This window comes from Carya illinoinensis, chromosome 11 (genome assembly GCF_018687715.1).
Source record: "Carya illinoinensis cultivar Pawnee chromosome 11, C.illinoinensisPawnee_v1, whole genome shotgun sequence".
In the NCBI taxonomy this organism is placed as follows: Eukaryota; Viridiplantae; Streptophyta; class Magnoliopsida; order Fagales; family Juglandaceae; genus Carya; species Carya illinoinensis.
In genome coordinates this window covers 30,613,707-30,629,165 of record NC_056762.1, presented here as the reverse complement: position 1 = coordinate 30,629,165, position 15,459 = coordinate 30,613,707, and the positions used below count along the sequence as shown (strand labels likewise).

Below are 15,459 nucleotides of genomic sequence, written 5' to 3'. Positions count from 1 at the left end.
CTCATTCTCTAGCATGTATATACAATGGATTAGTTTTCACTAGTTCTAGATTCATATAAATTTTGTGTATATTAAAATTTTCTTTCAAATAATCTAAGACATTTTCTAAAATTTTCATTTTTTGATTACTTACACAAAAGTGAAAAATTACGTCTCAATAATAAAATTATTTCATCTCATCTAATTTCATTATTACAACTTTAAGTTCGACTTTAGTCAAATCAATCCTTATGTTAACCTTTCGGTGGTAAATAGCGAAATATGTTGACATAGTATGCCACTCGTCATGTCACACATGAAGAAAATATTCAAATTGTAAACAAGAAATTGCAAAATTGTACAAAAATAAAAATAAAAATTATTTAAAACCATTAAAGTCTAAAAATACAAATATTAAAACCGGACAATATCTCTAACATATGAAAAAGAATAAAACATCTAAATATAAGAAAAATAACTCCAAATTATTCATATATATATGTGTGTGTGTGTGTGTAAAACCATACAGCCACCCCATGTGCAGAGTCTGGGTTGGCCGCACACTATACATTGGAAGCCCCTGATCCGACCGGTAAACTCAGCACGAGACAGCCACCCCCTGGCCGGAGATGACTAAGCACCTCCCAAATTTATTTATTTATTTCTTAAATTTTAATTTCTAATATTCAAATTTTACAATCTCGAAACGTTCATTTTATTTTTTTTATACATTCTTTATTTTTAATTTATCTTTAGTTCTCATATTTGAATATATATTTTTTCAATTAACAGAGTGACCAATTTATTCAAAGTTAAAATTATGAGAAGCATAAAAAGTACAAAGAAGATAGCAAGTTTTAACCGAGTACAAACTTGGTTAAAACTATGATGACTCCTGAAAGTGAAGCTCCATCAGACAATTAAGACTGAGCAGGGTGGAGGGAACCACCGCTTAAAATGTGTTCCAAAAGGGGTCATCAATGGAAAGAGATGCCCCTGGCTATTCTAGCCCCGTGGTGATCTTGAATTACTGAATTACTTTATCTTTCACATGGAAACTGCTTGCTTTGCTGCATTCTGTCTCTAAATGGCTTGGTGCAGGCCTTGGAAATGATGGGTGTTGCTTTGCGAAATGCCGGAATGCAGGCCTTGGGAAGGTGACGGCCATGTCACACGTGTCTCCGTATCCCATCAAACTCGGTGATGCAACACATTCTTTTATTGGTGAATGAGATGAGAGACTTGCCCTCAAGACCACATAACCGAAAATCACTTTTCCAAACCAGAATCTGCCTATCCAACCCAAAATCTTGATTTGATATTTTAACCAAGGAGACATTTGATTCAGATTATTATTTTCATTCAAACTTCAGCGAAATATAGTCCATCCATGCCAGATTATTGCTCCAAGACAACCCCCCCAGCCCCCCCCCCCCCCCCCCCCCAAAAAAAAAAATTGCAAAGAAGATATTAGATCTTGGGAAGTTCTACAGGACAAAGAATTGAGATCAGAATGATACGTACCTGTTCAATGTGGCCAAATTTTTTATTTTTTTTAAATAATAATGTGGCCAAATAATTTGAAAAGCTGGGGTATGAAATTACATATTTGGTAAAGTAAGAAATACGGAATACGATGAGGAGAAGTACCTGATGACTGTTGCTTCTTTTTATGAAACCGAAGTACGCGATTATTGTTTTCTGAAAGGTACATGATTATTGTTGCCTGACATGAAGATCAATTGGTTAAGGAAGCTCTCCTATGCTTCCTTTTCGTGCAACCAAAGTATGAGATTATTGTTTTCTGACTAACATTCTTCTAAGGAAGCTCCCTGAAACCACATTATCTGAATTCTGGAGCAAGCTTGATTAGTGCAAGAAAACTTCCCACTAATTAGGAAAAAAAATCAACCAGATAGTGGCTACCTCAAGTTGCCTCGTCATCTCCAAGCCAATGGTAAAATGATATCTTCTTGTTTTGGTACTTCTCATTGGCACTCTCATCCTCAAAATACGTATGGTACAGAAAGAAAGCAAAAAATTACAATAAGATAAAAGGAAATTGTACATGGTTAATATTTGGAAGGAAAAATAAGATTTGAATCAAAATATGGGACTCAGTCCAAGAGAGAAGACAAATTAGGCAACTAACCGCTATTGTCAGCCTCTAAGTAGACAAGATTGGCGTTCATCAACTCCCGTTCAATGCAATGAACTTCACCAAATTATTCTGACAGACGTGAACAGCGGACCATGAAGTCCAGATCTGATGCTGCCTACTGCAAATTGCAGTTTTCTGTATGCCCTTCAATTGTAGATACCGTGAAAGATGATATATCTACCTCTCATTTCAAAGAACCCTCGGCAACCTTCTATCTTTCTTAGGCTTCTTTTGATTACACAAAATGAGATGAAAGTTGAATAAAATATTATTAGAATATAATTTTTTTTTTTTTAGATTTAAAAAAGTTGAATTGTTTATTATTTTTTGTATTGGAAGTTTGAGAAAATTGTAATGATTAGATGAGATGAGATGAGAAGAGATGGTTTGTCTAACCAAACGAGGCCATAGAGACAATGTAGTTAGCTTTAACTCACATGTGAACAATGCACATTCAATGTACCACCAAAACAAAGATCTTCTGAAATTTCCTTCTAAAAATAATATGAAAATGGAAGAATACAAAGCCTAAATTTTTTCTTTAAAAAAAAACGAAAGAAGAGAAAAGAATAGAAACCCCCCCAAAAAAAACAACACCGAAAGAAACATCCCACAGAAATACAGTATCTCCATTAAAATTTATGGTACTTAGAGCATCCACTTTTCCTACACAAGGCCATATTATTTAGTTCCTCGGCTATTAATGAGCACCTAATCTGAATAGATAAAGTTTCGAGTAATTCCCCAGGAAAATCCCATTCCTTGCTAACATTCCCAATAGAAGCGGCACAAAGGCATAAGAAGACTTTGAGCACACCTACAGCATTCACTCTCATTATATTTCCAGCACCACTTCAAGGAAACACGTATAAAGCTAACATTGTTTAAAAATCTCTTGGTTATATTCATTTTTAAAGTTTCACCAGGGAGACTGACTGATGCACCAAAGAAAAGAAGTGATTTCAAGTTGAGGGAATGAAAAGTGATAAACGGACACCTAAACTAACATGGCTAGAAATAGTGAAGAATGATATGTTAAATAGGAATGCGACAGAGTATGATTCTTAATTGAGTTGTATATTCATCTTCAAACATTAACCAAGCAAACAAAATATTCAATTTGGATAACGAGCAAGAGCAAGGAAACCCAAAACCCCATTTTGAAACCATTTTCCTCCTTCCTAGTATAAAAGTGTTCAGCTTGATTCCTCCTACTTTCTTCATGGCGTATGTCATACTTGTCAGGGTTACCTAAGGAAGTCTGAGGACAAAAAAATAACTTCACTTCATTTTAAACCAGAGTCCAATCCCCTTTCCAAAACCACACTCTTGCGGACATTAACATTTGATCTAAAGGACCACATTTTTTTGTATACTGAAAGCCAACACTTGTGGCACTCCCCCAAAACGTGTTAAAAGTTTCAACAATAGGAATTTTCATCTTTGATCTCTACAAAATAAATATTGTTCGTCCAAAAAAATGTTGAGATGATTGGATCAGATAACATGCTGAAAATTAATTTTTGTCTATATCTCATATAGAAGATATACCTTACAGTAAGAATGATCCACAAAAGCTAGCAGAGATGACTGAATCAGGATACCAGAGAGCATGGTGAATCTGATTCCAGTGCAGGGTGTTTGAAGTTTGACACCATTATAGTGACATTGGATCCAATACCAGTACAAGGAGTAGAAATCACAGAAGTCAAACATGCATCTATAAAAATAGGTTGTAGCCTGCAGGACACAACAAAGCTCATTGTATACAAGTACAACTCATACACAGGTTAGTGACAACATCCACAAATATAATGCTGCAAGTCAACTCTCTCCTATTGTGTTGATGGTGAGAACTCAAATCCTTTTCCATGTTGATAAACACTGTTTGCACTAGATGAGTCGTGTACATATTGGCACTTTTAAAACCCCTAGTCCGCATTGGTCACTAGTACCAATTGGTCACATGCATTACTTCAAAACCCAATTAATGAGAAATTGACCCCAACAAATTTCTTGTAAAAGAAAGAAGTCAACTCTCGTATACTTTTTTTATTAAAAGAAAAGAACTCAAAACATCAGATTGCATGTGCTTTCCATGAGCTAACTCTCAAAAGAACTCCTCAAATACACTGAAAACATACTTCTGTGCAGAACAGTCGGTACAAGTGGAATGGAAATCATATCATTAACCAATAAAAAAGATCATTTCATTAGATTTTCATCATAACATAACACATACATATCCCAGAAATCAACAACTAAGTCCAAACTAGTCTGAGCACACCAAAATAAGTTCATGAAAGCTGCTAGCTATGTCATATCAAGCAAAATAAGATATATTACATTTTGATAATGTGAACAACTCAGAGATAAAAGTTTCTTGTATCCAAACTTCCAACAAAAGTACAAAACCCTCATGACCATTAAAAGGACTATAGACCAGAACAATCTATCAGATAGCCTATATAACTTCAAGAAAAGCATTAAAAGACGATACCTTCAATCAAATATATGTATTAAAATAGTACATATAGGTCTTTCTCATGGAATCTGAATATTGGGTTTTCTCCCTTTCCATCTTCATATATATTTTCTCCTCCTTTCCAGGAGAGAAATTTCCAACCAAAAAGAAAGAAAAAAAAAAAAGCTCCTACGTTTTCCTTTCTTAACGTCTTTGCTGGCAGTATTTTATTGACAATGTATGAAGTTAGCAGCCTTAATTGTCCAAGCTAGTAAACCCACAAAAATGGACAAATTAACAAATTCATTGTTCAATAACACAGAGTGTGCAAGAGAATTAAACCGGGAACTCTTAATTCACAAAATGGCGAATCTCATTCATTAAATGTGCCAAAGTCACAAACTAAGATCAGTTTCTCACGCAAGAAAGACTCAAAGCCTAAAAGTACAACTTTCAACATCCCTAAAGCCTTGAAGAGTATATGAGAAAGTACCTATCTCCAGAGTAAAACTGCGGGTGGAATATACATCATCAACATTGACGCAACACGTAATTGCTGTCAAAAGGCTAAAAATCTAATACCCGTCATCGAAACCTACTCAATTCCAAACTGTACCAAAACCATCTCCTACCTAAACCCCAATACACCCAAATCACACCCTTCACCCGATTTACCGGGTAATTTGCTAACACTGATGTCAGGATTGAATCTCCGTTTCATCCGGACCAATTTCATTCCCATCACTGCAAAAATTATCGCTCACAATCTTTCTTATATCTTTGTCAGAACTAGTCACCTTCACCACCACCTTCTCATTCTTATTCACTACATCCAAGAAGAAATCCGTCAATAAAGTCTCGTAACCCGGCACTTTGGCATACCCGGGAAAGTAATTGATGTCAATTATAAGGTAGCGACTCCCAGACCTCGCGTCCCGAATGACATCAAAGTTAAAGAGATTCAGTTTCAGGGCATGCCGCAGCCCTTTGGCGATATCAGTGAGGAAACTCTGAGGCGGCATCACAGTATCGTCCAAATGCATCATCTTGTAGTATTTGTCGTCAACCTTTTCGTTGCTAGCAACATTCGATACCTGCGAAAACGACAATACGCTTTCAGAGACACCCAATTTCTCTTCCGAGACGTCCGGCAACGACTTGCGTTTCACGCACCTGACGTACTGGCCGACAACGTAGACCTTGAAGATGACCCCGCCGTGGTTCACGAATTCTTGGAGGACAATCGGGGGCCTGAGCTTGTTTAGTCCGTCGTGGTTGAACACCAAGTTCATTCTGTGCGATCTGGCACTGCCGTCGGCGACCAAGGGCTTTGCGATCACCGGGAACTTGAGGCTCTCCCATGCCTGCCCATCGAAGAGGGTTTCATTGTCGTAGATAACGATTTGCTTGGGGATCCCGAACGTTTCGTTCCGGGACTCTATCCTGAGATCCGAAACGACCTGTAGCATGGAGATTCGGTTGTGGAGGCGCTCGATCGCGTCGGGGGGGTCCACGATGGCCGCATTAGGGTTCCTGAGACGGAACTCTTCCAGTTGCCGCTTCCACTCCTCGCCGTACAATTTGTGTAGTACGCAGTCGATTGGGCCCTGATCCACCAGCGGCAGGGTCGGGTCAATCTTGACGAGATCCACGCCACGAGACCCCGCAAGCTTCAGCAGAGAGTCTCGGATAAAGCTGTTCTGTTTCTTCGGCGCCAAGGCGTATCCTATTCTGAATCTGCACTCCTCAGCCATTGGGGGCAATTCCCGTAGAGAGAACACGAGAAAATCAGCAAATGTGAAAACGCAAACATAAAAGAGAGCAATTGCAGGAGTCTTGCTAGGTTAGCAAATCGAAGCAGAGAACTTCAACGTCCTTTTCAAGGGTTCTTTAAAGGAACAGAGCTTTGGAGAGAACGACAATGGCAGAAAGATAAAGAGAGAGAAAGAGAAGGATAACGGAGATAGGAGGTGATATATATATAGTTTCGAGGCTTCGACTAGGGTTAGGAGGGAGGGGATTTGATAAAGTAACCAGGGTTAGTAGGAGACGTGGCTCATTCTTGGGTGGATTCGCGCCGCACGGGCAAAGCGTAGTGACCGCGTGTGAAAGTAAGGAGGTGGGCTAGAGTAACAAGCGGGGAATGAATGGGTCAACGTTTAGGCTCGCCTCCGGTTGGACCATTTTTGACCGTGGTCTTAGCCAGTGGCTGGGGTCGGGGTTCGAAAGCGAGGAGGTCATGGCCTTGTAGACTTTATACAAGTCGTCTGTCTGCGCTCGTGGTGTGTAGTGCGGGAAAGCAAAGCTAGCGTGACCTCGGTGATATAATTTATAATTGCAGAACTCCAACCGTGCATACGGATACTTGGTGACGTGACCTGTCATCAACAGAATTTTTTATTTTACTTAATAAGAAATATTTTTTAATAATTTTATTATTTTTTTAAAAATATTTAAAATGGTTAAAAAAATGTGTAAATAAAATAAAGAAAAAAATAGAAAAATGACTTAACGGTAACCATTTTTCGATAAGTGTAGCATCTCTCATAATTTATAATTTGGCACATTTCCCTAGAAATGATTTTGACGGGGATTCCCCTAAATACATCGCACATATAAATATTTATATTATGTTTTTTTATAAGCGAATTTTTCTATTATTAATTATATGTTCGTTATGGCGAAAATAATAATAATAATATCTTAGTCCCTGCATTCTCAATAATTAAGAAATTATACAATATCACAAAAATAATTAAGAAATTATAATATGGTCACGACTCACAAAATTTGAACTTCTCACATTATCTCAATTTATCTCATCTCATTATTATAATTTTTTTAAATTTTTACACAAAATATAATAAACAATTCAATTTTTTAAAATATTAAAATAATAATAATATTTTATTTAATTTTTATTTTTTTATCTAAAACCATCACATATCATCTCTGAATTTAAACCAAACATTGATCTTCAATCACGAAGGTACACTTGGTTATAGAATATTTTGAGATTTTTTATAATTTTTTTTTAATTAGAAGTATTTTGTTAATGAGTTTTATAATAATCGATTAGAAAAAAGTTATTTGGTAAAAACAATTTTGAATATATTTAATAATAAAATTTGTAAAAGTGAGTAAATAGATTTGAAAAATTGTTAGGATAAGATTTTTGTAACAAGTTTTTCTCAAATTGAAGAGGTTTAGATAGTCAGTTAAGATAAGATAATATGTGAGTTAAAAATTAAATAAAATGTTGTTAAAATATTATTGTTTAATATTAATTTTGTTTTAAATTTTAAAAAAGTTGAATTATTTATTATATTTTATATAGAAGTTTGAAAATATTGTAATGATTATATAAGATAAGATTAGATGAAATAGAAGTTTTGTGTTCTATGATTTTATCTTTATGAAAATCTAAATGTTGGACAAAACTTTTGCAAAAAATTTAGAAGTTTCTTTTTAAAATTTTAACCATGTTAAGATTGAAGCTGAAAATTAGTATTATTTAGGTAAATTTGGACATACACTTCTTGTGCTATACCTGATTTTGGATTAACTCCCTATTATGCTTTTTTTTAAGAAATAACAAATTGTGGTTTTGGTTATTTAGAAATAGGTTCATTCGTTAATTTTTTCATCCATCAAAATTAATGAAAAACATGTGGTCCAATCACAAACTGTCACGTGTCATCTATTAAAGTTTTCCACTAAAATTGATGGATGGAAAAGTTGATGGAGATGCATATTTCTAAAGAAAAAATCTAATTGTAAGTAAAATTATGCATTAATATATTGTGATTGGTCAAAAAGTAAATTTTATTGAAAATAGTGCTAATTTAAATTTTAAATATGAATAAATCAGTATTGATATGCAGATAAGTACGCGACTTTTCTTATATGTAACAAAACTCATTTCTAAATAATTGAAAACCACAAAGTATTATTTCTAAAAATAAATAGAGTGCTAATCAAAAGGCGGGTATTGTAGAAGGAGTGTGTGACCAAATTTACCTATCATGTAATATTAACAAAATAATAAGGTGGTCAACTAATATAGACTGAACCAAAATCTTATTCAAATCCAATATAAGATTTGTGAGTATATAATAAATGTAGTTTATCAATTATATTTAATGAATAGATCCAATCATAGCTTTAAATATGGAATTGAAATACATTAAACAAGAAATGATATTTTGTATCATAAAATTATAATGAAATATGTGATCAACCAACATTTATCAAATTTGAAGTATTCTTTAGGTAAATTTAGTTACAAACCCCTCATACTATACCTCATTTTAAATTAGCTCCTGGTGCTCTTTTTTAGAAATAACACCTTATGGTTTCAGTCATATGGAAACAGGTCACTCCATTAACTTTCCCGTCTATCAATATTAACGAGAAATACGTGGTCCAATTACGAATTTCCATGCATCATCTATTAATGTTTTCTGTTAATATTGATTGATGAAAAAGTTAACAGAGGAACCTATTTCTAAATAATTGAAACCACAAGGTGTTATTTCTATAAAAGAAACATGAAGAGCTAATCCAAAGTCGGATGTTGTACCAGGAATGCATGATCAAATTTACCTATTATTTACTAGTAACAATATATTGAAGGGGGTCAATTAATATAAACAGAACCAAAATCTTATCCAAATCCAATATAAGATTTATGAGTACATAATAAATGTAGTTTATCAATTATATTTAATGAATAAATCCAATCATAACTTTGAATATGGAATTCAAATACATTACAAAAATAATATTGTGTATCATAAAATTATAATGAAATGTGTGATCAACTTACATTTATCAAATTTGAAGTATTATTTAGGTAAATTTAGTGACACATCCCTCGTACTATACTTGATTTTGAATTAGCTCCTTGTGTTTTTTTTTTTTTTTTTAAGAAATAACACCTTATGGTTTTAGTCATATAGAAACTGTAAATGTAGTGTCAATGCATTTATTTATTTGTTATCTGACCCTCTGTGTTGTGACTTGTGAATGGTGGACGTGTGGCTGATATTGGAACCTTAACCTTTATTTGCTAGGCTGGTTAATCACATGATTCGCACGTGAGTCATAAGCTGCAACAGAAAGGCTTCACACTTGAGCTGCAGGATCTTAACACGTGGTGGCATCTAACTTCACATATGTATTGCTATCCGATGCCTTGTAACCCTAGTATTCATTTTGTGCATTCGGGTTGAGTGGGAGCCTTTTGAGCAAGAGTGAAAAACAGAGAGGGGAGATCTAGGGTATGCTTAGGGTGCTCACTTGAGGGGAAAATCTCTGTGAATTTTTGGGAAAGAGATGAGGGCTTTGTAAATGGAAAGGATTTCTAAGGCTTCTCTGTGATGGATTTTGATTATCAATAAAGCTCTGAGGTCATTTTTGCCGTGGACGTAGACTATTAGGGTCGAACCACGTATATCCTGTGTTGATTCTTTATGTTCTTTTATTCTGTTATTTATTTTATTATTATTCTTGCTATTGATTCTGATATTGCTATTTCTTGTTCTGTTTTACGTTTGGTCTTATTATTCTGAATCTGTTGGTTCTATTGGATCTATTTGGTTCAGTCAACATTTATTTTAATATCATTTCTATGTTACTAAGTTTTGTATATATTTTAAATTCTCTTGAATAAATGATTACAAGTGAGTCTTGCATTTTTTTCTGAAACTTGAGTATTTTTTAGTCTTGTATAATAGAGGGACTCGTGCATATATCTTTACAAGTGGTATCAAGAGCCTAGGTCGATGGGGACCGTGAGGTTTGATATTGAAAAATTTACTGGAGAAAATGATTTTGGGCTATGGAGGATTAAGATGAGGGCATTGCTAGTCCAACACAGACTGTAAGACGTGCTCCTTTGTGAGAAAAGGAAATGATCTTCCTCGAAAGAGGAAGACAATGAGTCTATCCACAAGGACATTCTCCAAAAGGCACAAGTGCCTTATCCCTTGGGGATAAGGTCCTGGGAGAAGTGGCCAGTGAGGACACTGCTGCTGGTATATGGCTGAAAGTAGAGAACTTGCATATGACTAAATCCCTAACCAATAGGCTTCACAAGAAAACCAAACTTTATACTTTCAAGATGACCCCTGGAACTTCAATAGGGCAGCATCTTGATGAGTTTAATAAAATCATCCTAGATCTAGTAAATATAGATATTAAGGTGGGGGATGAGGATCAGGCTATTCTTTTGATGAGATCTTTGGACTCATCTTATCAAAGCCTAAAGGAAACCATGATGTTTGGAAGAGACTCACTTACACTAGATGAACTACAATCTGTACTTCATACTAAGGAACTACAAAACAAAGGGGACATAAAGCAAAATCATGGGGAAGGCTTGACTGTCAGGGATAGAACAGAAAAGAGAGAGAAGAGGGGCAAGAAAGATGGTAAGAATTTTAGGTCTAAGTCAAAGGGAAAACATTTTAAATGTTTTCACTGTCATAAAGAAGGACATTTCAAGAAGGACTGTCCTGAAAAGAAAAACAATTCAGAAAATAAGACTAAAGGGGCAGGAGATACCTCTGTGGTATTAGATAGGGTCGGTTAGATTAAAAATGTATAATGGCATTGAAAGGGTTGTGAAGGAGGTTAGATTTATACCTGAGTTGAAGAAAAATTTAATTTCTCTTGGCATGCTTGATTTATCAGTCCAGACCTTCATATCTGAGGCAGGGGTTCTTAGGATTACAAGAGGGTCCTTGGTTGTTATAAAAGGAGTGATTAAGAATGATTTATACACACTACTTGGTAAGACTGTAGTTAGGGAAGCATCTTCTGTACAGAATACTGTAAAGAACCAATCTGTGTTGTGGCATAGGAGGCTTGGGCATGTGAGTCAGAGGGGACTTTTAGAGTTGCAAAAATAAGGTCTATTAAGTGACCAGAATCTAGGCAACCTACTCTTTTGTGAACACTGCATTTATGGGAAGGCCAAAAGAGTTAGCTTTAAGTCAGCAACCCATAACACTAAACAAACCCTAGACTATGTCTACTTTGATCTATGGGGACCGGCAAGAGTAAATTCACACAATGGAGGAAGTTATTTCCTATCATTTGTGGATGATTACTCAAGAAAGGTTTGGGTTTATATCCTTAAAAATAAAAGTGACACCTTTGAGAGATTTAAAGAGTGGAAATCTCTGGTAGAGAACCAAGTAGGTAGAAAACTCAAGTTTTTAGGGACTGATAATAGCTTAGAGTTCCTATCAAATGAGTTTAACATCTATTGTAAAAAGGAATGAATTCTTAGACATAACCCCCCAACAAAATGGGCTTGCTGAAAGAATGAGTAGGACCATCCTAAAAAGAGTGAGGTGTATGTTGTCAAATTCAGGACTGCCCAAAACCTTCTGGGCAGAAGCAACAAACACAACAGTTCATGTTATAAATAGGTATCCTTCCTCTGCTATAGAGTTTAAAACACCTAAGGAACTATGGTCTGGAAAACCTCCCACTTATGATCACCTTAGAGTATTTGGGTGTGTAGCCTATGCACATTCAAAAACTGACAAACTGGAACCTAGGACACTTAAATGCATTTTCATAGGGTATCCTAAAAGGGTTAAGGGATACAAACTGTGAGTAGATGGACCTGGTAGGTTTAGGTGCATTGTAAGCAGAGATGTGACCTTTAATGAGTCACAAATGGCTCGGGTTCAAGGGGAAACATCAAACTCAGAAGTTGAGAAGTCCAAGAGGGTTTACAGGTTAAGGTGGAGCAAGATAACACCCAATCCGAGCCTGAAATTGGGGAGGGTAGTGACTCTGAGGGAGAGACCTCAGGGAATAAGGACCAAGGTGGAGTTAACTCCTATAACTTGGTGAGAGATAGACAAAAGAGAATAATAAAACCACCTTTAAGGTATTGTCAAGCTGAACTTACCATGTTTGCTCTAACAGTTGCTGATGAAGTAGTTTATCAGGAACCTAGATCTTATAAAGAAGTTGTGACCAGCAAAGACACCTCTAAATGGGTACTAGCCATGCATGAGGAGATAGAATCTCTCAACAAGAATAAAAATTGGGTTCTAGTGCCAAAACCCAAAGGAGTAAAACTAGTTGGATCCAAGTGGATCTTTAAGAAAAAAGAAAACATACCAGGGATAGAATGGACTAGGTATAAAGTTAGGTTTGTAGCCAAAGGCTTTACACAGAGGGAAGGAATTGATTTTAATGAAATCTTCTCTCCTGTGATTAAACATCGCTCAATTAGGTTACTACTTGCTTATATAGCTTTCGAAAACTTGCATCTAGAACAATTAGACGTTAAAACTGCTTTTATGCATAGAGAACTTGAAGAAGAAATCTATATGCAACCTCTTGAAGTTTTTACTAATGAAATTAAAAACAATTAAGTGTGTTTTCTTTAAAAAATTTTATATGGTCTTAAACAGTCACCTAGGCAGTGGTATAAAAGATTTGATACACACATGATTAACAATAATTTTCAAAGGAGTTGCTATGATAGTTGTATCTATTATAAGGAAGAAAAAGCAATATTTGTTTATCTCCTATTGTATGTTGATGGCATGCTGGTGGCTTGTAAAGACATTGTTATAATTGATCAAGTTAAATGCATGCTGAAATCAGAATTCGAAATGAAAGAATTGGGCCCTGCTAAGAAAATTTTGGGAATGGAAATTGAAAGGGACAGGAGTGCTAGATTATTATATTTGTCTAAGAAAAATTACATCTCAAAAATCCTTAAAAGATTTGGTATGGAACATGTGAAACCTGTTAACACACCCTTAGGTCAACATTTTAAATTATCTATAGATCAAGCCCCTAAAACAGAATCTGACATTAACTTCATGCAAAAAATTCTTTATGCTAGCATGGTGGGAAGTATAATGTATGCAATAGTCTATTCTAGACCTGATTTAACATATGCTGTGAGTATACTTAGTAGATTTACGGGGAATCCTAGAAAAGCCCATTGGCAAGCCATTAAATGGGTATTGAGGTATCTGGTAAGATCTACTAACTTGGGTCTCAGTTTTGAGAATAATGTTGAGAAAGGGTATGAGTTGACTGATTTTCTAGACTCTAACTATGCTGGAAATGTAGACACTAGAAAGTTCTTAACTGGATATGTATTTACTGCTTTTGGGGGAGCTATTAACTGGAAATCACACTTACAATCTGTTGTTGCCTTGTCCACAACAGAAGCTGAATATATAGTATTGACTGAAGCTATAAAAGAGGCTATATGGTTAAAAGGTATAGTTAGTGAGTTAAACATTTTTTATGGCAATATCACAGTACACTGTGATAATCAAAGCACACTACACTTAGCTAAAAATCAAGTTTTTCATGAAAGGTCTAAACATATTAATATTAGGCTTCATTTTGTTAGGGATCCAAAGTAGTGTGTGTAGAGAAAGTCTCAACTAAGGATAACCCCTCAGATATGATGACTAAGTCTCTTCTATGTCTTAAGTTCAAACACTGTCTGAGCTTAATTTGTATGGAGTCTAGAGTCTGTCCCCATTAGGAGGACAAGTGCAGGAATAGCCAATGATGAGTATTGATAAATCTTAACAATAAATGTTTTACTAAGGTGGAGATTTGTAAACATAGTGTCAATACATTTATTTATTTGTTATCTGACCCTCTATGTTGAGACTTGTGAATGGTGGACATGTGGCTGATATTGGGACCTTGAAGCTTTATTTGCTGGGCTAGTTAATCACGTGATTCACACGTGAGTCATAAGTTACTATCACGTGATTTGGTTTAGTCAGCATTTATTTCAATATCATTTCTATGTTACTAAGTTCTATATATATTTTATAAAGATTCTCTTGAATAAATCATTACAAGTGAGTCTTGCATTCTTTTCTGGAACTTGACTATTTTTTAGTCTTGTATATTAGAGGGACTCGTGCATATATCTTTACAGAAATAGGTCACCCCATCAACTTTCTCATCTATTAATATTAGTAGATAGATCCAACATAACATAATGGAAGCGATCAATAAATATAGACAATTCAAAATCATATCCAAATCTAATATAACATTTGAGAGTATATAATAAATGTTGATCAATTATTTTTAATGAATAGATTTGATCCTAACTTTGAATATGGAATCCAAATACGTTAAATAGGAAATTATACTCTTAATCATAAAACTATAATAAAATGTATGATAAACCAACATTTATCAAATTTAAATAAGGGCAAGAAGAAATGGGATGATCCTCATATTTTGAGTTTTGGAAACGAGAGATGATAAATATATGAATCTTGATTTTGATGCACATAGTGAAAAATAGGGTTAGAGTTTTCCTAATGTTATAAACCAAACGTTAGAGCTTAGAGTAAGAGATGGATAGATATATAAAGAGAGTCGCTTATATTTATTATGCATTTAATATTGTCCAAAAATCTCACTCAGATGGCTATAAAATGTTGTGGGAGGTTCATTTATATGTTTATTTATCTCACTTTGAGCCTTAAATTTCAAGTTGTAATTCTAAGAAATCCAAATCTTAAAAATGGTATACAGAAAACAATCACACTGAGAGAACAAGATAGACATGTGCTACATCGAAGAAGCATATATAAATCACTTACGAAAATGAATCTATTGGCAGCTCTATATCAAGTTTAAACCTAAATGTTTGAATAATTTTAGTTGAAGATTTTTACATCACACACTATCCATGCGAGCCGCGACGCTGCTTGACTTTTTACTCAAGTTTCATATTCTTTGAAAACACTTAGAAAAATTGAGTTTTGTTTTTGAAATTAAAACGGAAAATAACTTCTTCTTCTTCTTGTTCTTCTTTTAATATGAACCA

The 15,459-nt window shown here is 34.7% G+C and overlaps 1 protein-coding gene across 9 annotated transcripts; it reads right to left on the bottom strand.

Moving 5' to 3' along the window:
* Nucleotides 1-755: 755 nt before the first annotated feature.
* LOC122281535 (inositol-tetrakisphosphate 1-kinase 1-like) lies at nucleotides 756-6,568 on the bottom strand. Of its 9 annotated transcripts, none has more exons than XM_043093101.1 (6): nucleotides 5,098-6,568; nucleotides 3,692-3,880; nucleotides 2,132-2,368; nucleotides 1,906-1,984; nucleotides 1,630-1,833; nucleotides 756-1,346 (listed from the first exon to the last, which is right to left on the bottom strand). In XM_043093101.1, exon 1 carries the CDS (start codon nucleotides 6,356-6,358, stop codon nucleotides 5,303-5,305), a length of 1,056 nt encoding a protein of 351 aa, XP_042949035.1. In that variant the 5' UTR covers nucleotides 6,359-6,568; the 3' UTR covers nucleotides 756-1,346; nucleotides 1,630-1,833; nucleotides 1,906-1,984; nucleotides 2,132-2,368; nucleotides 3,692-3,880; nucleotides 5,098-5,302. The 9 variants fall into 9 exon arrangements, with proteins under 9 accessions (XP_042949035.1, XP_042949040.1, XP_042949033.1 ...); XM_043093106.1 differs by having other exon boundaries at nucleotides 1,630-1,826; XM_043093099.1 differs by having other exon boundaries at nucleotides 1,906-2,368.
* Between the last annotated feature and the right edge of the window lie 8,891 nt (nucleotides 6,569-15,459).